The sequence below is a fragment of the Oncorhynchus mykiss genome, chromosome 19 (assembly GCF_057628025.1).
Source record: "Oncorhynchus mykiss isolate SJ-2025 chromosome 19, ASM5762802v1, whole genome shotgun sequence".
NCBI lineage: Eukaryota > Metazoa > Chordata > Actinopteri > Salmoniformes > Salmonidae > Oncorhynchus > Oncorhynchus mykiss.
Window position 1 is genome coordinate 42,969,057 of NC_143040.1, and position 27,177 is coordinate 42,996,233.

The 27,177-nt window shown below is 42.0% G+C and overlaps 1 protein-coding gene across 1 annotated transcript; it reads right to left on the minus strand.

Annotated features, from left to right (window-relative positions):
* Nucleotides 1-1,241: 1,241 nt before the first annotated feature.
* On the minus strand, nt 1,242-26,950 carry ehd4 (EH domain containing 4). The gene is made up of 6 exons (XM_021573998.3): nt 25,083-26,950; nt 20,493-20,669; nt 13,489-13,586; nt 4,719-5,131; nt 3,636-3,800; nt 1,242-2,674 (listed from the first exon to the last, which is right to left on the minus strand). The coding sequence occupies exons 1-6, from the start codon at nt 25,310-25,312 to the stop codon at nt 2,117-2,119; spliced, it is 1,641 nt and encodes a 546-aa protein (XP_021429673.1). The 5' UTR covers nt 25,313-26,950; the 3' UTR covers nt 1,242-2,116.
* Nucleotides 26,951-27,177: the final 227 nt, after the last annotated feature.

A 27,177-nucleotide genomic window follows, 5' to 3' on the forward strand; every position in this document is an offset into this window, starting at 1 on the left:
CTCATCACGGTAAAATTTCCATCGATTAAAAAAGCAAATGTGTAAGTTGTCCACAGCTTATGCTTGCCCATATCATAACCCCACCGCCATCATGGGCACTTTGTTCACAACGTTGACGTCAGCAACCCGCTCGCCAACACAACGCCATACACGTGGTCTGCCGTTGTGGGGCCGGTTGGACGTACTGCCAAATTCCCGAAAACAACATTGGAGGCGGCTTATGGTAACGAAATTAACATTAAATTCTCTGGTAACACCTCTGGTGGACATTTCTGCAGTCAGCATGCCAATTGCACACTCCCTCAAAACTTGGGACATCTGTGGCATAGAGTTGAGTGACAAAACTACACATTTTAGAGTGGCCTTTTATTGTCCCCAGCACAAGGTGCACCTGTGTTATGATCATGCTGTTTAATCAGCTTCTTGATATGCCACACCTGTTAGGTGGATGGATTATCTTGACAAAGGAGAAATCAAAATGTTTCAGATGGGTTTCAGTGCATCACGTGTGGTTTGACCCATATGATATAGAGTTTCCTGTATATTCATAACTCACCTCCCTTTCCAGCTAATTTGGACATTTTTAGTGAGCCAAAAATAAGTCATTAGAATGAGTAAATCACTCGAATGCACAACACATTTTTACAACACAAGCAAAAAGAGCCTCCACCTCCCAAGAGAGGAAATTATACAACATCAATTGTTTTGTTTTTTTCAATGTTGACAGGCAGGAATTTACACTCAAGCACATCTCCCAAGAGCAACAGACAGTGTTGTATGCATGAGATCTTAGGTTTACTATTGCCCCGCCCTGCAAACTATGTTCTGAAAACATGAATTCTGCCTCAGGACAGGTCTGTTTTGGGTGAATAATACGGAAATTTCTCCGATCATAAATACCTGGATAAAGTGAAATAAAACAGGATTTGCATAGAAGTTTTAAAGGGACAGCGCAACATTTTTTCTACTTACAGAGAGGAGGAAGTTGAAGGTAGCTAACAAGCTGTTCCTGTGGACTTTCAGTCATAGCATTAACACTAGTTAACAATGGCTCCAGAAACTACCTTCAACAGCCTTCAAACTGCACACACAGACATACAAATTGTATCCATAAGTTCATCTGACTCTGGGTAAGTAGAAAAAAAGGGTTTAAATTGCCTAAATGTCAGACTGTCGCTTTAAGGCTGAAGAGATGAACATGCATATCACTTAAACTATTTCAATAACAAATGTTACAAAAACACATTTTAACTTTTTATTACATTTAAAATGTTTGAGTTTCTCTATATGCAAGACAGTGCACCATTTTTAACTTAACTATACAGACAAGAACTTATACAAAAGGCACAATCATAAACTTGTTGCGAGTATCAGTGATGTGTCCTCAAGGAATCCACTCCTGTCCTAAGCACACAAACAAAATTGATTTTGTTACCCAAACTGTTTATTTTGTTGCAAAAAGACCACCATTGCCTCAATGCTTGATTTTTCAAAACCAGACTGTGCTCTCTGAAAATAGAAATCTCTTTCCCGGTAGGTAAAATGGCCAAGCCACTTAAAACAAGAGGAGATGCACTCTAACCTTTGTCAAGTCTATGACATCAACCTCTCCATGTGAAAACTTCCTCTGTATCTCACCCAGACAGCTTCCCAGGATGTATTTGTTCAAGAATAGAATTCCGCATATTTTCTCTCTATATTTTGACTACAGACTAAACATATTTGAGACAATTGTGAAATTGTGTGGCAGAATGGTACTGTAGGCATTGTATGGTAAGCACCGCTCCTGGATACTTATACAACTAACCTTCACTAATTAACTAAAGTGCAGTGTCAATCTTTTAAATAAATCCTTCATTGATGAAAATAAAAGCTTTGGGTCAAAAAAATAAGTTTTTAATTCCAACTTTAGTAAGGTCACTGCTTGTTTTTGAATCAAATTTCCCCCCGCTTTATTTCCTGTTAAGACTGGATCACTGCCTATTTCCCAATATTCACACTAGCACACTACTTAGTATGCATGGCCAAAACATCACATCATACTACATAATGTATGAGTTTGGGCATTGGGACACAGAGTTGGAGTGTCCTCCACTGGTGTTTCTTTTGCTCGTCCTTAGTCCGCGTCATGGTTGTAGAGGATGTCAGCGACCTCGTTCTTCCTGTGAGCGGGAGGCACCAGGTGCTGAGGTAGTTCGGAGGGCAGCTCGTACCCCTCCAGCTTCACCTTGATCAGGTGCTGTGCCAGGGCAAACTCCTCGTCATCCAGCATGCCGTCTTTATCACAGTCCGCCAGCTTCCAGATCTTCCCCAGGACTGTGTTGGGCAAACGGGAGCTCATCATCTCCTTCTTGGCGTTGACTCCACTAATTTTCCCGTTGATGGGATTCAAGGAGTAGAAGATCTCGTCGTACTTGTGCTTGTCATGGCTCACGATCCAGTCGTCACAGTCAGACCCGGCGCTGATGCCCTCTCCGTAGCCCTGGCCAAAGGGCCCATCCTGGGAGCCCTCAAAGGCCCCGCCGCTCACCATAGCTGGTGGCGCCTTGCTCTCCTCATCGCGGATCATGGTCATCAGGCCGGAGATCTTGTTGGCCAGCATCTTGTCCACAGACTCGATCAGCTTCATCTTCAGGGAGGGGAACTTGCTGAAGTCATAGTGCTGGAGCTGCTCCTGTATAAACAAAAGATAGAAACAAAAGAAACAAAGAACGTTCAGAGATCAATGTAATTTGTTGTGGCACAAAATCACACATTACAGGCTTCCTACATACAACCAATAAGTAGGGTGCAGGTAGGATCTGGATTAAAGGGATCCTAAAATCATATCAGGGTTAAGATTACGGTGGGTTGACCAAAGGGTATGTTACGGTTACTTTTCATTGTTTGACTGTTTTTGATTGACAGGTCTCTGAGGTGCTGTGTAGAACATTTAGTTAAGTAAAACTCCCATGACTAAAATGCAGAGGAATTTGAGACTATGGCGGGTGGTCCCTCTCCTCAACACACAACAACAGGACCGGGCATAACACTGCTCCTCGGGGATCCATACATACTAGAACATGCTCAATGTGGAGCATTCTCTCTAGACAATGTCTCATAACCAGCTGCAATGCTCTCGCGTCCAAGTGTTGTGATGATTTTCTAGGCTCAACGAGTTGAGCTACTCCCTTCCAAAGCCAGGCTCAGTCTACCTCTAAGGCCTAGCTCTCACTCTCCTGTGTAGCTGACAGAAAACAGCTGCGTTCACACAGAGCCGGGGCGTTGCCGTCTCTCGCTTTCAACTGGATGGAAACGTCCGGCAACGATGACGTTCTGATTCATTGTTGATGACCTATCCCCTTTACTTGAATCTACACGTATGGTCTCACAACTCCCTTGAGGTGTTCAAGATAACAAAACCGATTAAGGGTTAAATATTTGACAATACTCTGCATTTTCAGATGAGCCATTGAGTTGCACCTAGATGATAACCTATCATGCGTCCCAAATTGGCACGCTATTCCCTTTATAGTGCACTACTCTCGACTAGGGCACAGATAGCGCTGGTCAAAAGTAGTGCACTATATAGGAAATAAGGTGCCATTTGGGACACAGCCGCGTTCATTCTCTGGAGCCATGGTAACCCAGCTGACCTGCATCTTGACGACATTGGGGAAGTCTCCAGCGGATATGTGGTGCTCTCTCTGCAGTATGGTGTAGATCTCAGGAAGTCTCATGATCAGTTCCTCCTTCTTCTTCTCCTTCCCAAACAACGACGGCATCTCTTTCTTCAGGTAGCTGATGATGTAAGCATGCACCTATGAGAGAGAGAGAGGTAATGTATTAGTATGTTTCAGCATTAACCACTTGTCTTTTGAATTCAGTTGCAGATTTCAGCTTTCCACATATTGAAATAAAGTTCCTATTACACTGTAGGTATGGGGTCATGCTGCTGTCGAGCAAACTCGGTCTACATCTGTGTGGTTCCCTTCCTTCTCCATGCTTTGATATTTTCATCTGATTTCATAATGAGACTTGCACATTATGTGTGAACTCAAATTGTATGAGGGGAAATGATAAGGTGGGTTAAAAATAGAACACATCGGAAAGAAGTTGATTGCATTCATTCAGCAGTGTCCTTCAACCTCTCCAAGCATTGTTGGACCAGCAGGGTTATCAATGTGTTCGCAAGTGCGACTACACCTTTTAAGATGTCCTTGCCAGGGGAACATTCACACCAATGTTTACACTAACATGTCCTCAATAAAGGGAAGGAAGTTCGCTCCAGGGGACAAGGTAAGGTTTTGCCTTTAGTTTCCATGTTTATTCCTCTTGGAAGCAGGCAGGCATTGTGGGGATGGACAAACAGACAGACAAAGACAGACAAGGTCGGCGTAAACATGGCAGACAGACTGGCAGGGACAGGGTGGGAGAGGTTGAGAGGGTGGGTAAGCAGGGTCTTAGTTTTTGGTTAGGACGTCATACATTCTCCACTGACCAGGGAAAAGGGCCAACCTGGGGGTACAGAGTGCTTTACTACATCACATGGTCTCACACTCACACACTCTCAGCATAGAAGGAAGAAATACAGAGAGCTGCGGGATTCCTGTTTTTGTTTATTTAGATCCCCGTTAGCTTTTTCAGAAGCAGCTGATTGGGCAGGGCAGAAAGCACAGGATTTGTCAGGGCAGAGTGGGGAGAACAGTAACGGTAGAGTTACCGTAGCAGCTTATTACCTTAGCAAGTCGAGCCCGTTTGATGAGGTCATTGAGTTTGCGTAAGGCAGCATTCCGAGGCAGGCCCTGAATGTCCTTGAAGAGGTCTTGCGTCTCTGCCTCAAAGAGCCTACGGTTTTCCGTGTTCCGCAGGGGTTTGGCCCAGAACGAACCCAGGTAGACCCTCACCACCTCGGGTGTGTTGATCACCTTCCCCAGGGACCACATCAGAGCTCCATAGACCCTCATCAGCTGCTGGCTGTCCACCTGGTCAGCCTTGTTCAGCACCACGCGGATCTTGTCGTCCTGGCCACGGAAGGCCTTGATGGCCTCAGAGAACTCGTCTGATATGTCCAGTTTGTGGGCGTCAAAGAGGAGGATGATGCGGTCCACCCGCTCCCCGAACCATCGCAGCACCTCTGAGAAATCATAGCCTGTTGAGTGAAAAAAAAAAAAATATACAATCATGACGCTCAGCCAACATTGAAGAGGTATCACTCTTCGATAAACATCAATTATAACTGATATACAGTGGGGCAAAAAAGTATTTAGTCAGCCACCAATTGTGAAAGTTCTGCTACTTAAAAAGATGAGAGGCCTGTCATTTTCATCATAGGTACACTTCAACTATGACAGACAAAATGGAAAAAAAATCCAGAAAATCACATTGTAGGATTTTTAATGAATTTATTTGCAAATTATGGTGAAAAATAAGTATTTGGTCAATAACAAAAGTTTCTCAATACTTTGTTATATACCCTTTGTTGGCAATGACAGAGGTCAAACGTTTTCTCTAAGTCTTCACAAGGTTTTCACACACTGTTGCTGGTATTTTGGCCCATTCCTCCATGCAGATCTCCTCTAGAGCAGTGATGTTTTGGGGCTGTTGCTGGGCAACACGGACTTTCAACTCCCTCCAAAGATTTTCTATGGGGTTGAGATCTGGAGACTGGCTAGGCCACTCCAGGACCTTGAAATGCTTCTTACGAAGCCACTCCTTCGTTGCCCGGGCGGTGTGTTTGGGATCATTGTCATGCTGAAAGACCCAGCCACGTTTCATCTTCAATGCCCTTGCTGATGGAAGGAGGTTTTCACTCAAAATCTCACAATACATGGCCCCATTCGTTCTTCCCTTTACACGGATCAGTCGTCCTGGTCCCTTTGCAGAAAAACAGCCCCAAAGCATGATGTTTCCACCCCCATGCTTCACAGTAGGTATGGTGTTCTTTGGATGCAACTCAGCATTCTTTGTCCTCCAAACACGACGAGTTGAGTTTTTACCAAAAAGTTATATTTTGGTTTCATCTGACCATATGACATTCTCCCAATCTTCTTCTGGATCATCCAAATGCTCTCTAGCAAACTTCAGACGGGCCTGGACATGTACTGGCTTAAGCAGGGGGACACGTCTGGCACTGCAGGATTTGAGTCGCTGGCGGCGTAGTGTGTTACTGATGGTAGGCTTTGTTACTTTGGTCACAGCTCTCTGCAGGTAATTCCCTAGGTCCCCCCGTGTGGTTCTGGGATTTTTGCTCACTGTTCTTGTGATCATTTTGACCCCACGGGGTGAGATCTTGCGTGGAGCCCCAGATCGAGGGAGATTATCAGTGGTCTTGTATGTCTTCCATTTCCTAATAATTGCTCCCACAGTTGATTTCTTCAAACCAAGCTGCTTACCTATTGCAGATTCAGTCTTCCCAGCCTGGTGCAGGTCTACAATTTTGTTTCTGGTGTCCTTTGACAGCTCTTTGGTCTTGGCCATAATGGAGTTTGGAGTGTGACTGTTTGAGGTTGTGGACAGGTGTCTTTTATACTGATAACAAGTTCAAACAGGTGCCATTAATACAGGTAACGAGTGGAGGACAGAGGAGCCTCTTAAAGACGAAGTTACAGGTCTGTGAGAGCCAGAAATCTTGCTTGTTTGTAGGTGACCAAATACTTATTTTCCACCATAATTTGCAAATAAATTCATAAAAAATCTTACAATGTGATTTTCTGGATTTTTTCTCTCTCATTTTGTCTGTCATTAGTTGAAGTGTACCTACGATGAAAATTACAGGCCTCTCATCTTTAAGTGGGAGAACTTGCACAATTGGTGGCTGACTAAATACTTTTTTGCCCCACTGTAGCTGTACTGCTATTGGTTACAGTCTTGTCTGCAGAACACCTGATTTACAATCTATTGCAATGTGACGATTTCCTGCACTTGAAAAGATAGATGGAACAAACAAATAATCAGACACAAATCCAACAAAAAGTCTGATTTTTATACATCCTCTAACTAAGATCTCTACAGTGGCCCAAGGGTGAAAGCACCATCTTTTATTTATTTTCCCAGGTAAATTGACTGAGAACACATTCCCATTTACAGCAACGACCTGGGGAATAGTTACAGGGGAGAGGAGGGGGATGAATGAGCCAATTGTAAACTGGGGATTACTAGGTGACCATGAGGGTTTGAGGGCCAGATTGGGAATTTAGCTAGGACACCGGGGTTAACAACCCTACTCTTACAATAAGTGCCATGGGATCTTTAATGACCTCAGAGAGTCAGGACTCCCTGCTTAGCTTCAGAAGCAAGCCAGCAGTGGTATGCAGGGTGGCATGCTGCTGGCTTAAAAGGGATAGTGCGAGATTTTGGCAATTAAGCTCTTTTTCTACTTCTAGTCAGATGAACTCATAGATACCAATTGTATTTCTCCGCTACCATTTTTATGTCTCTGCAGCTATGCTAGCTGTTCCGGTAGACTTCCAATCATTGGGCTAAATGCTAGTGAAACTACCTTCAAACTGGACACTGAGCCATACAAATAGTATCCACGAGTTAATCTGACTGGGTAAGTAGAAAAAGAGCGCACCATCTCTTTAAAGGTCACCACTAATGTTTATACAACAGCCAACCAGTGACTACACTCTGGGCCTCCTGAAATAGAATGAGGGTTGACATATGAATGACAGATATATCCTTTATGTTTCTGTTGACTAAATACACACTATTGGAGGTTCAAACACTAGCCTACAGGGCCAGGTAAAACAAAATGTGCATGTGGCAGCTGTGGCACTCCTTTTCTAAATAAACCATGTCAGGTTGTAATGAAAACGGGTCCACAAAGACAGACAGCTAGATCGTCTTACAGATTTCAGGAGGCGTATCATATGCTGGCCCATTGACAAGTATCGTAGACGGTCGCCAGTAAAAGTGTGCATACATGCATTTGCAAAGGACATTACAATCAAATGATTGCCTGGAAGACGAGGCATATTGTGATTTTCTTGAATGAGCAATAATCCTCAAATAATTGTGCTTCAATTTCAAAAGGAAAATGTAAAAAGTTGCCTTCGAGCAGCAATCAATTTCCCTTTAATGCTGTGTTGCTAACACAAACAAATGTCAGGGATTACAAGGTTATAAAAAATGAGAGCAGCCTAAAAGGGCCAAGCCATTTAGGAGGAGTTCTGAGAGAGGATAGTGTGGGAACTGTCAACGCTGTAATGACGTGAGAGAGTACTCAGAGGACATTGGTATAGACGGACACTCATGAAACAAACTTAATCGGTATGACTAATTTGAATCAATTGGAAATATATCAATACCACTTCTTATTCTGATAACTACTCCGAGTTCACCAAGTCCAGTAATCATGAATGACTTAATTTGGCCATGATGTTTAAGTCCTATTCAAAAACGCCCACTCTGTGATTTTGAGGAGTGGGCCTTTAAAAATGTACAATATAATTCAACATGAAAACTACCGATGTCGTGATGCTATGATGAGTCATTGAAAGAATGTTTAAATAGCTAGAGCTTGAGGAATGCAACCTCAGCTGTACACAGAGAGCAACCAACAACAGATGTAGAAGAACGCCCATATCCCCATGGTATGTGTCCCAAATGGCACCCTATTCGCTACATAGTGCATTACTTTTGACCAGAGCTCTATGGGCCCTGGTCAAAAGTAGTGCACTACATACCATTGAAGTCAGAATATAACATACACCTTAGCCAAATACATTTAAACTCAGCTTTTCACAATTCCAGACAAATTCCCTGTTTTAGGTCAGTTAGGATCACCACTTTATTTTCAGAATGTGCAATGTCAGAATAATAGTAGAGAGAATGATTTATTTCAGCTTTTATTTCTTTCATCACATTCCCAGAAGTTCACATACACTCAATTAGTATTTGGTAGCATTGCCTTTAATTTGTTTAACTTTGGTCAAACATTTCAGGTAGCCTTCCACAAGCTTCCCACAATAAGTTGGGTGAATTTTGGCCCATTCCTCCTGACAGAGCTGGTGTAACTGAGGCATGTTTGTAGGCCTCCTTGCTCACACACGCTTTTCAGTCCTGCCCACAGATTTTCTATAGGATTGAGGTCAGAGCTTTGTGATGGCCACTCCAACACCTTGACTTTGTTGTCCTTGAGCCATTTTGCCACAACTTTTGAAGTATGCTTGGGGTCATTGTCCATTTGAAAAACCCATTTGCGACCAAGCTTTATCTTCCTGACTAATGTCTTGAGATGTTGCCTCAATATATCCACATAATTTTCTTTCCTCATGATGCCATCTATTTTGTGAAGTGCACCAGTCCCTCCTGCAGCAAATTACCCCCACAACATGATGCTGCCACCCCCGTGCTTCACGGTTGGGATGGTGTTCTTTGGCTCGCAAGCCTCCCCCTTTATCCTCCAAACATAACGATGGTCATTATGGCCAAACTGTTCTATTTTTGTTTCATCAGAGGACATTTCGCCAAAAAGTATGATGTTTGTCACCATGTGCAGTTGCAAACCGTAGTCTGACTTTTTTATGGCGGTTTTGGAGCAGTGGCTTCTTCCTTGCTGAGCGGCCTTTCAGGTTATGTCGATATAGAACTCGTTTTACTATGGATATATATACTTTTGTACCCGTTTCCTCCAGCATCTTCACACGGTCCTTTGCTGTTGTTCTGGGATTGATTTGCACTTTTTTAAATTGCTACCAAGGATGAACCAGACTTGTGGAGGTCTACATTTTTTTTGTTTAGGTCTTGGCTGATTTCTTTTGATTTTCCCATGATGTCAAGCAAAGAGGCACTGAGATTGAAGGTAGGCCTTCAAATACATCCACAGGTACACCTCCAATGGACTCAAATGATGTCAATTTGCCTATCAGAAGCTTCTAAAGCCATGACATCATTTTCTGGAACTTTTCAAGCTGGTTAAAGGCACAGTCAACGTAGTGTATGTAAACTTCTGACACCCTGGAATTGTGATACAGTGAATTATAAGTGAAATAATCTGTCTGTAAACAATTGTTGGAAAAATTACTTGTGTCATGCACAAAGAAGATGTCCTAACCGACTTGCCAAAACTATAGTTTGTTAACAAAAAATGTGTAGTGGTTTAAAAACGAGTTTTAATGACTCCAACCTAAGTGTACGTAAACTTCCAACTTCAACTGTAGGTCTATAATCAATAGCCTAACTGTTAAATGTGCCTGGCTTTGTAAATCATCCATATACAATCCATTCGGAAAGTATTCAGACTCCTTCCCCTTTTCAACATTTTGTTGCATTAGAGCCTTATTCTAAAATGGACAAAAAAAAAAACATTTTCCTTATCAATCTACACACAATGCCCCATAATGACAAAGTGAAAATCAATTTAATTAATTTTAGAATAAAGTTGTAGCATAACAAAATGTGGAAAAAGTCAAGGGGTCTGTATTCCTTCCAAATGCACTGTAGATCTTGTCATGACGTGGCCCTTTCTGGGTGTAGATCGTGGCTACCTCCCCTCTCCTACACCCAGGTTCTGTTATCTCAGGTTATAAATTCCTGGCGGAGACTCTTTCCCCCTGGTCGTGCAGAAAGAGAGCACAGAGAGAGAACAATGGACACTTGGAGACACCTAATTCACCAAAATGGTTGAATTAAACATTGTTTCTGCTTTTGAGAATGATCCCTGGACACTTAAGGGACAGTCATGTTGAGTGTGTTTCATTTGATGATCTCATGAGGTACAGGAAACACACATATTGGTATCTCTTAAAGTGTACATTCCCCAGCTATCAAGTTTACATCTAAATATTGTGAAAAGTATGTGACTAAACATTAAACTATTTGTGAAAAGATGTAATATGATATTAACCTTCTAAATAAGAGTATGGATTTCCATAAAGATGAACTAGTCAGTCAGTGGCTACACCCCCATGAGCCCAGGCCCAGATTAGGTGTCATGGACCCTTTTCTACTGTTACATATAAAACCCACTCATGACCAATTCACGTCAGACTAAGCAAACCCCAGTGTGAGCTGTGGTCACGAATAGTTAGGACTAAGCTAACCCCAGTGTGAGCGGTGGTTGCAAATGGTTGAATTTCTGAGACCAAAAAATGCCAGGTGACGCTGGTGTGTGAAGTGGTTTTGCCACCGTACTATGGTCTAAAGGCCAGTTTTATTGCTTCTTTAAATCAGAACAACAGTTTTCAGCTGTGCTAATGTAACAGTATAACTTCCGTCCCTCTCCTCGCCCCAACCTGGGCTCGAACCAGGGACCTTCTGCACACATCAACCACAGTCACTCACGAAGCATCGTTACCCATCGCGCCACAAAAGCTGCAGCCCTTGCAGAGCAAGGGGAACAACTACTTCAAGGTCTCAGAGCGAGTGACGTCATCGATTTAAACGCTATTAGCGCGAACCACCGCTAACTAGCTAGCCATTTTACATCAGTTACACTAACATAATAGCAAAAGGGGTTTTCTAATGATCACTTCGCCTTTTAAAAATGATAAACTTGGATTAGCTAACACAGGAGTGATGGTTGCTGATAATGGGCCTCTGTACACCTATGTAGATATTCCATTTTTTTTTTTTTTAATCAGCTGTTTCCAGCTACAATGGTCATTTACAACATTAACATTTGTCTACACTGTATTTATGATCAATTTAAGGATATTTTTAAAAAAATTGACAAAAAAGTGCTTTTCTTTACAAAACAAGGGCATTTCTAAGTGACCCCAAACTTTTAAACGGTAGTGTATAAATAAAAAATTGTTAGAACAGACTCTCTGATTCACTTAGGGTTGTTACATTGTTCCAAATGGTCAGAAAAAAATATAACATTGTAATCTAACAGCAACGGTTTGGCTCACATAATACTCACGCAATGGTTGCTCCTATACCCTCCAGTAGTTTCCACAAGTAAGTCAAATGTCTCCCACAGATCTGACTTCCCTTTTCCCTCCTGAGCAACCAGTAAACACTTGCTCATTTTGAGTTTATTTCTCACGTCCTCCACATCCATTTTGTTTTAACCAATTTATTGATGTGATTATGATAGGCTATAGGGCAGGACCTATTGGTCACATGCATGCGATGCTTACATGTTTCACGTAAAGAGAGTACGGGCTGAGGGAAGAGGGAATGTCTTTCTTAAAGTGATTTCGGTAACAGAACTTTTCAGTCACAAACTAGAAAGAAACTAAAATGGCTGTAATTATGTTACAGCTTCAGCAAGGACAGTGTGATAAAAACTTGCTGTGGTGCCTTTTCACCGCAGCAGGGAGGAGAGCAACAACTTGCGCCAGTCACACAGGCACTCGCTGTCATTTCTTTTAACATAGTGTGACCATCGGGCTCTTTTTTGAGTAATTTACGTGTGTTAATTATTCAAAACAGTGTGCTTAAAGCATCAGACAAGCTCAGTGGATATGCAGTTGATTTTATTTTGTCTATATATGGAAAAATAAGTAAAAACATTTCAACCAATCGATTGGTTTAAACAGGACAAATCTAAGTCAACCAAGATTTATTTTAGGTCGGGGACAGCCCTAAAAGCAACACCTCACAGCACAACAGCTCTCCCCTACCTGACCTAGATATTTTGTGCGTCTGTATTAATATGTAGGCTGTGTGTGTCATTTTTACATTTATGTACTTCTGTCCTCGAGTTGTTCTTGTCTATTAACGTTCTGTATTGTCATGTTTCCTGTTTTGTGTGGACCCCAGGAAGAGCGGCTGCTGCTTTCGCAACAGCTAATGGATATCCAAATAAGATAAGCAGCCAAAATCAAGTTTTTTTTCACAATTTCAATTCACAAGATAGAATGAATGCAGGCATCAAGAATTGAACCTCTGCGATTATTGAGCTTGGATGCTTTCATTGGACGCGACGCAACATGAGCGCAACATGGGCAGTAGAGCAGCTTTCATTGATTTTTAAAGGAAGCATTCCCTCAATGGCTGATGTCTGACTGCAACGCCAGTTGCCCAATGGTTGCAGTGTAGCAGGGTCATAAGACCTACTTCAGTATAACTTCATATCTCAGGGTCTCCAGTGGAGGCTTGGAAAGCCAATGTTGGATTCTAATTATGGAGAAAACATAACTACAGCACTGGAGGCATTGCATCATGTTGTGATATTATCAGATGTAATATTGGTACAATTAGGACAAACAGCTGGCATAGAGTGACCTATCTGTTGACAAGAACTACACAACACACTTAAAAACAGCCATACAACCCATGCTTTGACAATTTAAAATCACACTTGATAGCTACCCATTTACCATTAGTTTTATCAAATTAGTCCACTTTTGAATAAAAAGCCAGTATGTTAAATATCTGCACCTGTGAAATGTATACAAACAAGCATAGACTTGTTAAATTGATTCATCATAAACAAAATAACTTTCTTAAAGCAATGTACAACCATAGCGCTCCCAAGTTGGGTAGTTTGATTGATACAGACCTTCCTCCTGTATCAATCAATGCCACATCTCAGCTCGATAGCTAGCTACTGACCTCGGCTAATGCGTTGCTTCTCTCCAGACAGGATTCCTGGTGTGTCAATTATACTAATACCCCGGAGGACCTGGTTAGGGATCTGGGAACAGATTAACCTTCAGGAGAAGAGAAAACACATGTTACAGACATGAATTGAAGAGCAGCTCCAGAAAAACACCCTGCTAAACCTTTACAAGCATTTCGCTACACTCGCATTAACATCTGCTAACCATGTGTATGTGACAAATAAAATTTGATTTGATTTTAAACATAAAGGATGTTTTCTTCCTCTTCTTTTATTTACCCCCATTCTTTCCCATTTCTAAGCTGGTATGTTTTTGCTTTGGAAGGGCAGTGATTCAGCCATTCAGATCAGATCGCGTGTGATGGTAACAGAGATAGCTTTAGTGTTTGCGGTAAATCTGGCTTGTTGGCAGATTCAGGCCAACACCGGTGATGTCTATTATTTTTGTCTGGGCACTTGGGCAGGAAGGATTCAACTGCAAAAATAAAACATGATGTAAGTCTAGTATGCAACCAGTGTGCCTTCTTAAGCTATATAAATTCCGCTATGTAAAATAACTGATACTCTAAGTGACATCTTGTGTGACGCACATTAACGTCCACTGGAAACAATGTGCATTGTCAGAGGTTCCTCTGGAAAGGAGGAGATGTCCTCTGTCCTGTCAGGAATGTCTTTGACCTTAACTTGGCCAAGTGTCATATAAGTACTTAACCATTTCCCATGGATTACAAACATCTGGAAATAGGAAACATGCTTCAGACAAGTGTTGTTTGGTTAAAGTTAAAGTTAAGAGAACCTCTTGACTGAGCCAACAACAGACATCAAAGATATTGTGGTTGCAGCACACACTAAAGGAAAAGTGACAGTCACTTCCCTCTCCTAACTGTTTTCAGAAAAAAATGACAGCTATGTCAAAAGGGCTGGGCTGACAGGAAGAAATGGGACGACAATACCAAAATAAATCGCTAACTTCTGCTTTTTTAAAACATGATTACATTAAAAAAATGGATCCAACCAAACCTTCTAACCACAGGGAGAGAAAAGCAAATTCATGTTTTGTTTGTTTGCACTGCAGGAATGCAGGATTGGACAAATGTAGTCAACAAAACATATTTAGAATGTGAAGAAAAAAAAAACATTTCAAATATGTTGTTTTCTCGTTGCACAAGAATGAATTATACAGGATGTTATAATGAATAGGGACCCCCATGTCACTAATGTCTGATTTATTAGGACAAGTGAGAGAGGGAGGTAAACGTAGAGAAGATAATAGATCATGGGGCAGTGGAAGGTGGTGTCTGGTCGTAATCAATCCTCATATCAAAGAAAATGTCTTCACCTTGAGTTATCAGCTAGGGGGGATGTTCCACATATATCTCTGCTCAAAGCCTCCGCCAAGGCTCAGCTGCCTATTTATGTAATGGAAAGTTCCACATGCCACAGCATTTCAGTAATAATTGTAACTATGTGGGTAATCCCTGACATTGAGTTGCTCTTATACCCACAGATCCTTCAAATTAAAGTAATGTAATTCTATGCTTCTACTTGTGTGTAACACTAATTACTTGTTACAATAGTGTTGTTACATAAATGTGAAAGCAGCTTTGTGAGAGCAACTTAAAAAACGGCTGCCCCTAAAAACGAACTAATCCAAGGGGGGACAAAGCACGTCCCACCGGGCAATTCAATCTAGCCCGTGAGACACTTAAAAAATATATTTAAAGACATTTTTATTTTACCATTTTTTCCCTCCCCAATTAGTAGTTATAGTCTTGTCCCATCGCTGCAACTCCCGTACGGACTCGGGAGAGGCGAAGGTCGAGAGCTGTGCATCCTCCGAAACACGACCCAGCCAAGCCGCACTACTTCTTGACACAATGTCTGCTTAACCCGGAAGCCAGCCGCACCAATGTGTCGGAGGAAACACCGGACACCTGGCGACCGTGTCAGCATGCATGCGCCCGGCCTGCCACAGGAGTCGCTAGAGCGCAATGGGACAAGGAAATGTCGGCCAGTCAAACCCTCTTCTCACCCGGACGACGCTGGGCCAAATTGTGCGACGCGTCATGGGTCTCCCAGTCACGGCCAGCTGTGACACAGCCTCAGATCAAACCCGGGTCTGTAGTGAAGGCCCGCGCCACTCGGGAAGCCCCCACAAATGGATTTTAACAAACAATTGGTCCCCGGAAAAATGCATCCCTCCGTTGAATTTCAAAATCCCGATGTGGCCCTCGAGCCGAAAGGTTTGCCCACCCCTGAACTAATCTCTTTGAAAAAGGCCTGTCGCATCGATATGAGTCAGCAACATATATTCTAGTATTGACTACAACGTGTAAATAGGAATTTGTCGTCATAAATTCAGCCTCGTCTAAAACGGAGTTTTAAACCTGAATGCGCCACAACAAGTAAATGTGTCATGCCCCCTTTTGCTACACTGGTGCAAATCGCCCCTCCGCCCACTTTTCCCCCTTCATTAAAATGGGGCTCCGTTGATTCGTCTCCCTCAATGGGCTCAAAGGATCATGGCCATTGAGACTGAAAAGCCCTATATGGAATGACCATGCCTCCGGCTCGGCAATGCATGCTTCCAGCAGGATGCACAACTATGGTTTGCACGCCCTGCTGAAGGTCCCTACCATACGGAATACGTGGTTGGAGTTTGTTAGTCCCCAATGGTCACTAGCACAGCTACCCAGCTAGCTGGCTAATGTTAGCCTACCTCAATACAACTCGGATTTGGCTTGAAAACACGATAACCTTTCAGAAGTAGGCAAATAATTAGTAGGAACACCTTTTGTCATGATTGTGATGTCGCCAGATTGACTTAAGATGCAGTAGCTATAAATTTTGCCAGCTAACTAAGATTGAGGGAACCAGTGTATATTAGCTAACTAACAGTAATGGCAACAGATATTTGCCTACTTGAGCAATGTCATTCCATAACTTACTTTTACAGTCAAGTTAGCCTACCATGTGCAACACATGTCTAGGGCACAAATAAATATTGGATGCAGCTAACTTGTGTGTTTATTTTATTTAACTAGGCAAGTCAGTTAAAACCTGTTGAATCTAGGGGGCACTATTTTCATTTTTGGAAAAATAACATTCCCAAAGTAAACGGGCTATTTTGTCAGGACAAGATGCTAGAATATGCATATAATTGACAGCTTATGATAGAAAACACTCTAAAGTTTCCAAAACTGTAAAATATTGGTCTGCGAGTATAACAGAACTGATATTGCAGGCGAAAGCCTGAGAAAAAGCCAATCAAGAAGGGACTCTTATTTAGAAAGCTCTGCGTTCCTATGCGTCCCTATTGAGCAGTGAATGAGATATCAACCAGATTCCTTTTTCTATGGCTTCCCTAATGTGTCTAGTGTCACAATACATAGTTTCAGGCTTTTATTTAGAAAAATGAGCCTGAACGTCAACATTGCGTCAGTGGTCAGCTGGAGGCTCTGAGTGATATGTGCGAAAAAGACAAATGCGGCCATTGTTTCTCTCTTTCCTACTAAGAAGCCACCTGTCCCGGTTGATATATTATCAAATAGATATTTAAAAAACACCTTGAGGATTGATTAGAAACAACGTTTGCCATGTTTCTGTCGATATTATGGAGCTAATTAGGAATATTTTGTCGTGACCGCAATTTCCGGTTGAATTCTCAGCCAAACGTGAAGAACTAACGGAGTTATTTCGGCTACAAAAGTAATATTTTTGGGGAAAAGGAACATTTGCTATCTAACTGGGAGTCTCGTGAGTGAAAACATCCGACGCTCAAAGGTAAACAATTTAATTTGATTGTTTTTCTGATTTTCGTGACCAGGTTGCCTGCTGCTAGCTAGGCATAATGCTATGCTAGATTATCGATAAACTTACACAAATGCTTGTCTTGCTTTGGCTGTAAAGCATAATTAAAAAAATCGGAGATGACAGGGTGATTAACAAAAGGCTAAGCTGTGTTTCAAAATATTTCACTTGTGATTTCATTTTCTAGTAATATTTGTGTCCGTTGCGTTATGATAATTAGTGTCAGTTGATGACAATTCTCCCGGATCCGGGATGGGTAGATCCAAGAACAAATTCTTATTTACAATGACTGCCTACCAGGGAATAGTGGGTTAACTCCCTTGTTCAGGGTCAGAATTACAGATTTTTACCTTGTCAGCTCGGGGATTCGATCCAGCAACCTTTCGGTTACTGGCCCAACGCTCTAACCACTAAGCTACCTCCCGCCCCGTGTGACTACAACAGTGTTCAAACTAGCAGCAACAAACAAACCAACCCAGGGCCATAACAAAACATTTGTCACATTTGGTTGCATAGTGTAACGGCGTCACCGGCCTGAATCCAATTTGGAGCCAGTCAGTCTACATTGGTAAAGCATAGAATTAGCTTCCAAACGTGATCACGTTATTTCTCTAACTATATGCATAAGTGAGGGATGATCACAATCGTTGACCCTGTTTTTCTATTAGACAAAGTGCAGTTGGGTGCAGACTGATCCCCTGGTTATGAACGGACGCCAGGACGTACCACAAGGAGCAAAGGTGGGTATATTAACATGTCCAGAAATATGATTGCAATTGACCTCGAAAAATAATTTCATTCACTGTTCACTTGCTATTTTCACAGCTTGTCAGGGAAGACCTCCAAATAAATGTGCGTCATGGGAGAATTACCCTTGTGACACCTCCTCCATTGTTGCCAAAATCTCCCTCGACTCTTATGAAAAGGACACGCCATCATGAGGCCTCTGATATTGACCCGAGTTACTGCCCTGATGACAAAGATGGCTCCATCAACAATGACAGGTAAGGTATGTTGTGAATTGTAGTATAAAAAAATACCTGGCTTAATAAACTAGTAGGCTTATTCCCCAGCCAAGCAGTTATAACTAGTCGTCATTTTGGTCATGAACTGCACGAGCAAAAAACGTTGTTCTTTCTTTAGAAAAAAATGCAATTTACCACTCGGCCGTCAATTACATCACCCTTTCACAGGCCCTCCCAGGCAACACCACTTCATAAGATTGCATGCTGCAGTTGCTTGAGGGATGTCCAGCTTGCAGCCTAGAGAAGACCAGCAAGGGGGCTCTCATCAGCATCATGCAGAAATGCTCTCGCTTTGAGCATTCCTATGAATGGAACAGTCAGACACATTTTGGTAAGTATCCGGCCATCAACCTTCACCTGTCAGCGGAAACAGCTTTCACAGGCTCATTTGTACAAATACAGAAGGTAACCCACTTTATTACTTTGATACATTTGATAACCCAATAGTGAAACATAATTTATTCAAACTGATATTATTTGTTGCTTATTTTCTACTTCCTAGGTCCATATAATGTCTAGGGCATAACCTAAACTGATCGCTGTGTTCACTATTCCATTTCACATCATATGATATCTGAAGTGAAACAGAAAGGTGAACACAGCGATCAGGTTGGTTGCACCAGGCTAATCATAACAACCATTGACAATGTAATTGTGTGTGTGTGTGTGTGTGTGTGTGTGTAACCAGTATATTTGATGAGGGGCCAGGAGCTGATCTACGCTGCCATGCCAACCAATGTGGAGCTGGCAAAGACCTTACCTCCAGCCACCTCGTCTGCTCACCAACGGTTGTTGATGGGTAGACCAGAATTAGGTAGGTTTAGTCTGACCTGTTCAAACTTCAACATAGTATGTTTGTTTGTAAAATATAACCTATCCTAACTGCCATTGGTATTAGAACAGTGACTATGTGTGCATGTGTTCACAGATGGATCAAATGAGCCAGCACTTGGAGACTTGCAAGATGATGTGATGGAGTGCTGATCGACGGACAGGCTTGGTACAGACGTCTCTGAATGGAGAGAGACCTGGCACTCAACACATCCACAATGTGGGACTGAAGGTGATTACTAATAATACAGTACAGCAGAAATGCCCCGTATTTCCAACACCCTTTTCATTCCATGTGTCACAAATGAACTCTGCATGAACTCTGGCAATAGCATCTACAGTACTCTCCATCTGTAGAAATAGGCAGAAGCCAGCCTCAGTCGTTTGATGGCGAGACCAGAATTAGGTAGGTTTAGTCTGACCTGTTCAAACTTCAACATAGTATGTTTGTTTGTCAGATATCCCCTATCCTAACTGCCATTGGTGTTCACAAAAACATGTATGGAGCCAGAACATGGAGACTTGCAAAATGATGTGATGAAGTCCAGACTGACAGACAGGTTTGATACTGATGTCTCTGAATGAAGAGACCTGGAACTCAGCATTAAAAGTTTACTAGACAAATTCGACTTGCATTGTCTTTTTTGTATTATTTAATTGAATGGCTTCAGTCAATATGGGGAGGGAGAAACCCTGTGTATTCTGCACCAGGATCAGGGAACTCCTGTTGTATATGGGACACCGCACAGGAAGGTATGACCAATAAATTGTTTGCCAAGTTTACCATTACCACCAGACATAATGCACAGTATCTGTATTGGCTGGGAATGACAATGAAAGGTACACATTGTTAGTTATATTAGCAGAACACTGCGTCTATGGTGTTATGTAAAGTTTAGTTTATTCTACATGGACCTGTTACTACATTTAAAATTTAACAAAAAAACATTTAGAATATCTACATAAAATCAGCAAATGCATTCTCATATTAATCTGTAGGCTACTGACCTATCCAAAGATTCTTCAGGCATCTCACCATACATTTGCCTGTAGTTATTGAACTCAACCTGCAGGAGGTTTGTTTGTTGTGATTGAGCAGGGGGAAACAGCTGTGGGCAAGGTTCTGACGATGGGTGTGTCTTGGTGGTGGCAAGGACACAGCCCACATCAAACCACACCCCCAAGCCATCACGTTTGGCTTTGGGCATGGCCGCAAAGCATTTCTTGAGCAAGCCAAAAAACGAGGCCTAATCAGCGGGTGCAGTTCCCCTTTAATGTAAAGTGTTAGCCGTAATTAAAAAACAAGAAAAAAAAAAAACTGTCCACTTTACCTATTGAGGAAGGAGTTACCAAAGGCGTTGAGTTTACGGAAGGGTTTCTTGGGGTCAACCACCAGAGCGTTACCAGGGACAACCCCCTCGTTCTCCCCATACATGACAGCGATGAAGCCATCCGTTGTGGGCTCTGGGCCAATCCGCATGCCTGGGAAGTCCTGCTCCAGCAGGTACCTGAAACAGAACAGAGTAAATCACTACTGTGGACATTTATATATTTTGAGATCTGCAAAACATTACATCAATACAACACAGGACTTGGCATGATGGTGGATGAAGATGAAGTAATAGAACAGCAGCAGTAATGATCATCTGACTCCAACATGATTACAAAGCTCTCGAGTGAAACATCCGACTGAAACATCTGCACAAACACCAGGCCAACGCCTACTATTACTAGGCCTTTCTGTTTAGGCAGAACGACTAAAGAATACTTGCATATACACATTTATGTGAATGTCACATTCTATACTACACTACTATGGGAGTGCCATCTGCCTAGTTGAAATCACACAGAGACGCCGTCAACGGCATCAAAACCTGCGTGCGAGAGGAGACTGTCAATGCACATACACAGCACAGCATATGCCAACTTAATTGCCATGAGAATCCATAATAAAACAGTTATTTGTTATGTTCACTATGTACCCCTTGTGAATTATTGTTGTGTGTTCCTTCTAACTCACCTTACATGTACTTATTTTTTACCCCATTTTGGTGGTATCTTCTTGACACAATGTCTGCATAATCCGGAAGCCAGCCGCACCAATGTGTCAGAGGAAACACCGTACACCTGGCGACCATGTCAGCATGCATGCGCCCGGCCCGCCACAGGAGTCGCTAGAGCACGATGGGACAAGGACATCTCGGCCTGCCAAACCCTCTACTAACCTGGACGACTCTGAGCAAATTGTGCGCCGCCTCATGGGTCTCCCAGTCACAGCCAGCTGTGACACAGCCTGGGATTGAACCCAGGTCTGTAGTGACACCTCAAGCACTGCCTTAGACCACTGCACCACTTGGGAAGACCCTGCTAATTGATTTTAACAAACAATTGGTCCCCCCAAAAATGCGTCCTTCCATTGAATTTCAAAATCCCAACGTGGCCCTTGAGCCAAAAAAAAGTTTGCCCACCCCTGCTCTAAGGCCAAGGGAGAGGGGGGTTGACCAGGTAAGGAGAGTAGGTGTGGAGGCCTGGAGGTCTATAGTTCCAGGGAGTAAGCTATACACTCTCAGGCCCAGGGAGAGGGCAGGCAGGCGGGCAGGGAGTGTACGGCTAGAGGCCTGGAGTCAGAAGTCACCAGGTCAATGGGGGACTGCCTGGGGGTCAGGAAAGCCCCAGGGAGAAGGCCAAGTGAATAGGTGTGTGAGTGACACTGTCCTTCAGGGGAGCGGAGCAGGCAATTAATGTAAAATCGTGTGGGATGAAAATTGACGAACAGAAGGGTGTGCCGTGTAGAAGGCTAGTCAGTGGATATTCTGAAAGTAGTTTGAGGGTTGTAGGTCATATGACCACAAAACTATTGAAATTAAAAACATTTTAAAATTCATGTAAAAACATGCAAGATGAAATTGGACACACTAAAGGGTGTGCAACGTGTAGACCCACTGAGTGTACATTCTGAACCTTGTTTGAAGTCAGTAGGTCACATGACCAAGGAGCTATTGTCATTTTAAATTTTGAAAAACTCATGTAAATTCACTTGAGATGAACATGGACAAACTAAAGAGTGTGCAATATACAAGGGTAGTCAGTGGACATTCTTAACCTTGGTTGAGGACAGTAGGTCACATGACCAATGAGCTATTGAAATCTAACATTTTGAAACATCAATGTAAGATTGTGTGAGATAAATTAAAAAACTAAAGGGTGTGCAATATAGAAGGGTAGTTAGTGGACAATCTGAACCTAGGTTGATGTCAGTTGGTCACATGACCAGGGAGCTATTGCAATTGTAAAGTTGACAAAATTAATCTAAAAACATGTGAGATGGAAATGGACCAACTAAAGGGTGGGCAATGTGTAGGCCCACTGAGTGTACATTCTGAACCTTGTTTGAGTCCAGCAGGTCACATGACCAAGGAGCTATTGAAATTAGAAACAGTGAAAAACAGAAACATTTATGTAAAATCCCCTGAGATAAAAATAGACAAACTAAAGGGTGTGCAATATATAAGGCTAGTGACTGGAAGTTCTGAAAGTAGTTTGAGGGTTGTAGGTCACATGGCCCACAGTGTACATTAGGAACCTTGTTTGAGGTGTGTGGGTCACATGACCAGGGCGCAATTGAATTTCCAAAATTACAATAAATAAATGTAAAATAATGTGAGATGTAAACCAACAAAAAAGAAAGTGTGCGCAAAGTGCGTCATCTATGAACATCTTGGCCATGTTCTGTTATAATCTCCATCCGGCACAGCCAGAAGAGGACTGGCCACCCCTCAGAGCCTGGTTCCTCTAGGTTTCTTCCTAGGTTTTGGCCTTTCTAGGGAGTTTTTCCTACCCACCGTGCTTCTACACCTGCATTGCTTGCTGTTTGGGGTTTTAGGCTGGGTTTCTGTACAGCACTTTGAGATATCAGCTGATGTAAGAAGGGCTATATAAATACATTTGATTTGTAGCCTATTTGACTGACTTTATTTACCTAGGCAAGTCAGTTAAGAACAAATGGTTATTTTTCAATAACGGCCTAGGAACAGTGGGTTAACTGCCTTTGTTCACAGGCAGAACGACTGATTTCTACCTTATCAGCTCGGGGATTTGATCTTGCAACCTTTCGGTTACAAGTCCAACGCTCTAACCACTAAGCTGATAAACCTTACAGCCCAATACATCTTTAGTCTGGCATAGGGAAGATCATAATTCCTCAAATTCCTTTTCCACAAAACGACCCACGCAATCTGCTTATTTGACCAGCATTACTCTGCATAGACACCAGAAAAATAGACTCGCTTTCTAATTTGAAGAGCTATGACGCCGTAGATGCTCGCGTCCCATCTGGTCTCTCATTCGCTCATGTGCATTCCAAATTCAGCATGTACAAGAGTGTTAAAAAACAAACACTTTGTTTGATATGGGCTTATCTGCCAAGGCAGTTGAAAATGTCTGGCGGAGTCTGGCGGAGTGCTTGATATATGTCCCCCAAGACAAAAAAAAAAAGACGAACATTGTTTTTCCTGCAAAGTTCTGGCCATGCTACAGGTACTCAGCCCTTCCTGTGAGGGGAAGACATTGTGTCAAAGGTCTTCAAAAAGAGGAACGCCAGCTTGCCTTGGCCACATCCACTCAAAGGAGAAGACATGTCTTTAGGAGGACTGTTAATGGCTTTCTACCCTAGTCTCGTCCCATATCGTTGTGTGCAGTCTTGCCAACTCCTGTGGTCATTGTTCCACCAAACACATCACGTTCAGCTTGACAATGACCATAGCAGTTGACAAGACAGCACAAACATATCTGGGATCAGGCAATGATCAACTCCCCTGATTCATCATTTACATTCCTTAGAATTGGGTGGGATTCTGTCTGATGTAACTGAGCGCTGCAAGAATGAAATCAGCTATTGTGTAGGAGCAGTACAAACACCAAGTAATTGTGTAGTCTACTTAGGATAAGAAACTGTTTTCACTCAAGTTTATTTTTTAAAAACTTTTTTTTAAACTTTAAGGTCAAGTAATAAAAGGGATTTGACTAAATTGAAACCATTTTTCTTCTTGTGTGCACATAATCTGCAATGTGAGATGTGACCCCTGCGACAAAAAGGGGTGTGTTGACCTAATTCTCAGTATTGTGCATCTACTTTCAGCAGGCTGGCAGCCCACCAGAGGCTCCTTTCCTAAAGATAGTGAAGCTGCATGTCCCATCTTGATGCAGAACCTGCCGCTCACCAAGTTACTAAACTGACAGTGTTTGCTCTAGGCCTGATGAGTCAAAAATAATGTGTTCAAAATTGCCATTGAAACTGAGAAGTTAGACTTTTATAATGGTTCTATTATTTCTCACCGATTGTGGTTGGTTGTTCAGAGACCTGGAGTGCACAAAAGACTTAAGTTTCAATGGTCACCAGACGTGTCATTGATATTAATGGCGGAAACTCGAAAGCAACCAATCAAGAACAGGCTGGTGGATTAACTTGTTCTCGCTAAGCAATGTTTCCCAACTCCAGTCCTTGAGTACACCCATCAGCACACATTTAATGTCACTACCTCTTGACATTTAAAAAAAAACATATCTAAGAAGCAGTTAGTGTGGCACCTCCCTCCCCTGATCTAAGGACAATGGGAAGTCTAATTCATGTTGTATTGAATGTGAACATGGAATAGGTTAAAAAGAAACATTTAAAAAAACAAACCATCTACAACCTCAACATAATGTTAGATCATTTTCTAACACTACATATTAGGTTGCAGAGGGCAACAACCTTCATCTGTGGTTGTTTCCTCATTTACATTTTGACAGCTCAACTTGTCAAAGTACTTGCATAGGGATTATTTAACAACTCAATAATTTGACATGCAGGCTCTGTAGGTAAAATACAGTTGTCACAAAAATGAGGCTGCATAACTGTTGCAGATGTCTGGATGGACTACCTTATGAACGTCGTCTTCCCCGTAGAATACTGTCCAACCAGTAGAACCATTGGCTTGCTCTGAAAATCTGCTGCCTCCAACGCCGGTGAATGGAAATCATGAAAAAGGTACGTTTCTTCCAATGGTAATATTTTTTTGGTGTAAAGTTGTTGAAGACCCTCCGTTACAGTTTGGTACATCTCGCCGTCCTTGTTTCTGCCTCCTTGTTCATTATTCACCCAACTAAACATGATGCTGCTGTTCTTCTATGTTCCCAAACCAAGAACTAACGTTTGACTTCCTTATTTTCCACAGCTTTCAAGATTTGCGCAATGATCTACTTTGCATCCGAATGTCTCACTTGTTACTTTCAATAAAATATGTTCTTATTTGGCACATGTATTCCACGGTTGTTTTCCAACTGATTACTGGTCGCTCACAGTAGCTCCTCTGCGTGGCGCAGTGGTTCAGTGTTGACTCTGCCTTACCTGAACGGCACCGCCCTTCCTGTAAATGACATAGGGGCATGACTGAGAATTCAAGAGCGAAAAATACTCTAGCATTCCCAATCCTGGTCTTGGAGGGTAAAATCACTTCTGTTTTTTTTCTACCTGGTAGTTAATTTTACTCCCCTGGTGTCCAGGACTATATAAATCCCCGATTAGAAGAAGAAATGTTTCAGCCCTTCGGGAGCTGGGAACTCCCTAAAAAAAATCCCGCTTCGACCGGCAGTGACTTTTTGTATCAGGTTAGGAGAGCATTTTCGCTAAACCCTAACCTTATCTAATTACCCTTTCTCCTAACCTCCCACCAAAGAAATGGCGTGTTTTTACGGAATCTCATGACCAGGATTTGGCAGCCCTGCTCTACACCAAGCAGGGCAATATAGTTTTCCAAGTCTTCACTGCAAACTTGTATGGACAATACAGGAGTTTTATATTGTCTAATTATTACACACACACACAATTTAATCGATATTCAGTGACAATCAGACCTGGGTTAAACAAATACATAATTTGTTATTTAAATACTTATTTTCTGTTTGAGTATTTTCAAACGATGTGGCCTGAATCAACTACTTCCTTTGGATGTATTTTAAAGTGTTTTCATTATTTCAAATACCAAATAGACCCCTGTATCCACAAAGCATCTCAGAGTAGGAGTACTGATCGATAAATTGATCGATGAGATGCTTTGTGGATACGGGCCCTGGGTTCACATGCACGGGAGTATTTCAATATTTGTATTTGAAAATACACTTGTCTGTGTATTTGAGCATTCTCAAATACTTGCCTATACTTTCCAAGTGTATTTCCAAATACATTCCAATAGTTAACAACTTGTATTTTCAAAGAAACAATATCCAAATCCTTACTTTGAAAGTAAAATACTAAATAGTATTGAACCCAGGTCTGATAAGAATACATGTACTACATACAGTATGTAGGCGTCTACATTTATGTTGCTTAGATGCAAATATCAGAAAGAAGTGTGGTATCATACAATATCTTCACATACTAACATGATTTATACAGTGAGCTCCAAAAGTATTGGGACAGTGAGTGCTTTGGATTTGAAATGATACAATGACTAAGATTAAAGTGCAGACTGTCAGCTTTAATTTGAGGGTATTTTCATCCATATCGGGTGAACCGTTTAGAAATTACAGCACTTTCCATAGTCCCCCCATTTTAGGGGACCAAAAGCATTGGGACAAACTCACGTATGTGTATCAAAGTTGTCAAAAGGAGGCAATGATTACATCAAACTTGTGTCACTACAAACTTGTTGGATGCTTTTGCTGTTTGTTTTGTTTTTGTTTCAGATTATTTTGTGCCCAATAGAAATGAATGCTAAATCATGTATTGTGTCATTTTGGAGTCGCTTATTGTAACTAAGAATATGTTTCTAAACACCTCTACATTAATATGTGGATGCTACCATGATTACAGATAATCCTGAATGAATTGTGAATGAGTGAGAAAGTTAGGGGCATAAATATCAAACCCCCCCAAAAATGCTAACCTCCCGTTATTGTAATGGTGAGAGGTTAGCATGTCTTGGGGGTATGACATGTGTCTGATTTTCTCACTCATTCAGGACTAGCTGTAATCAT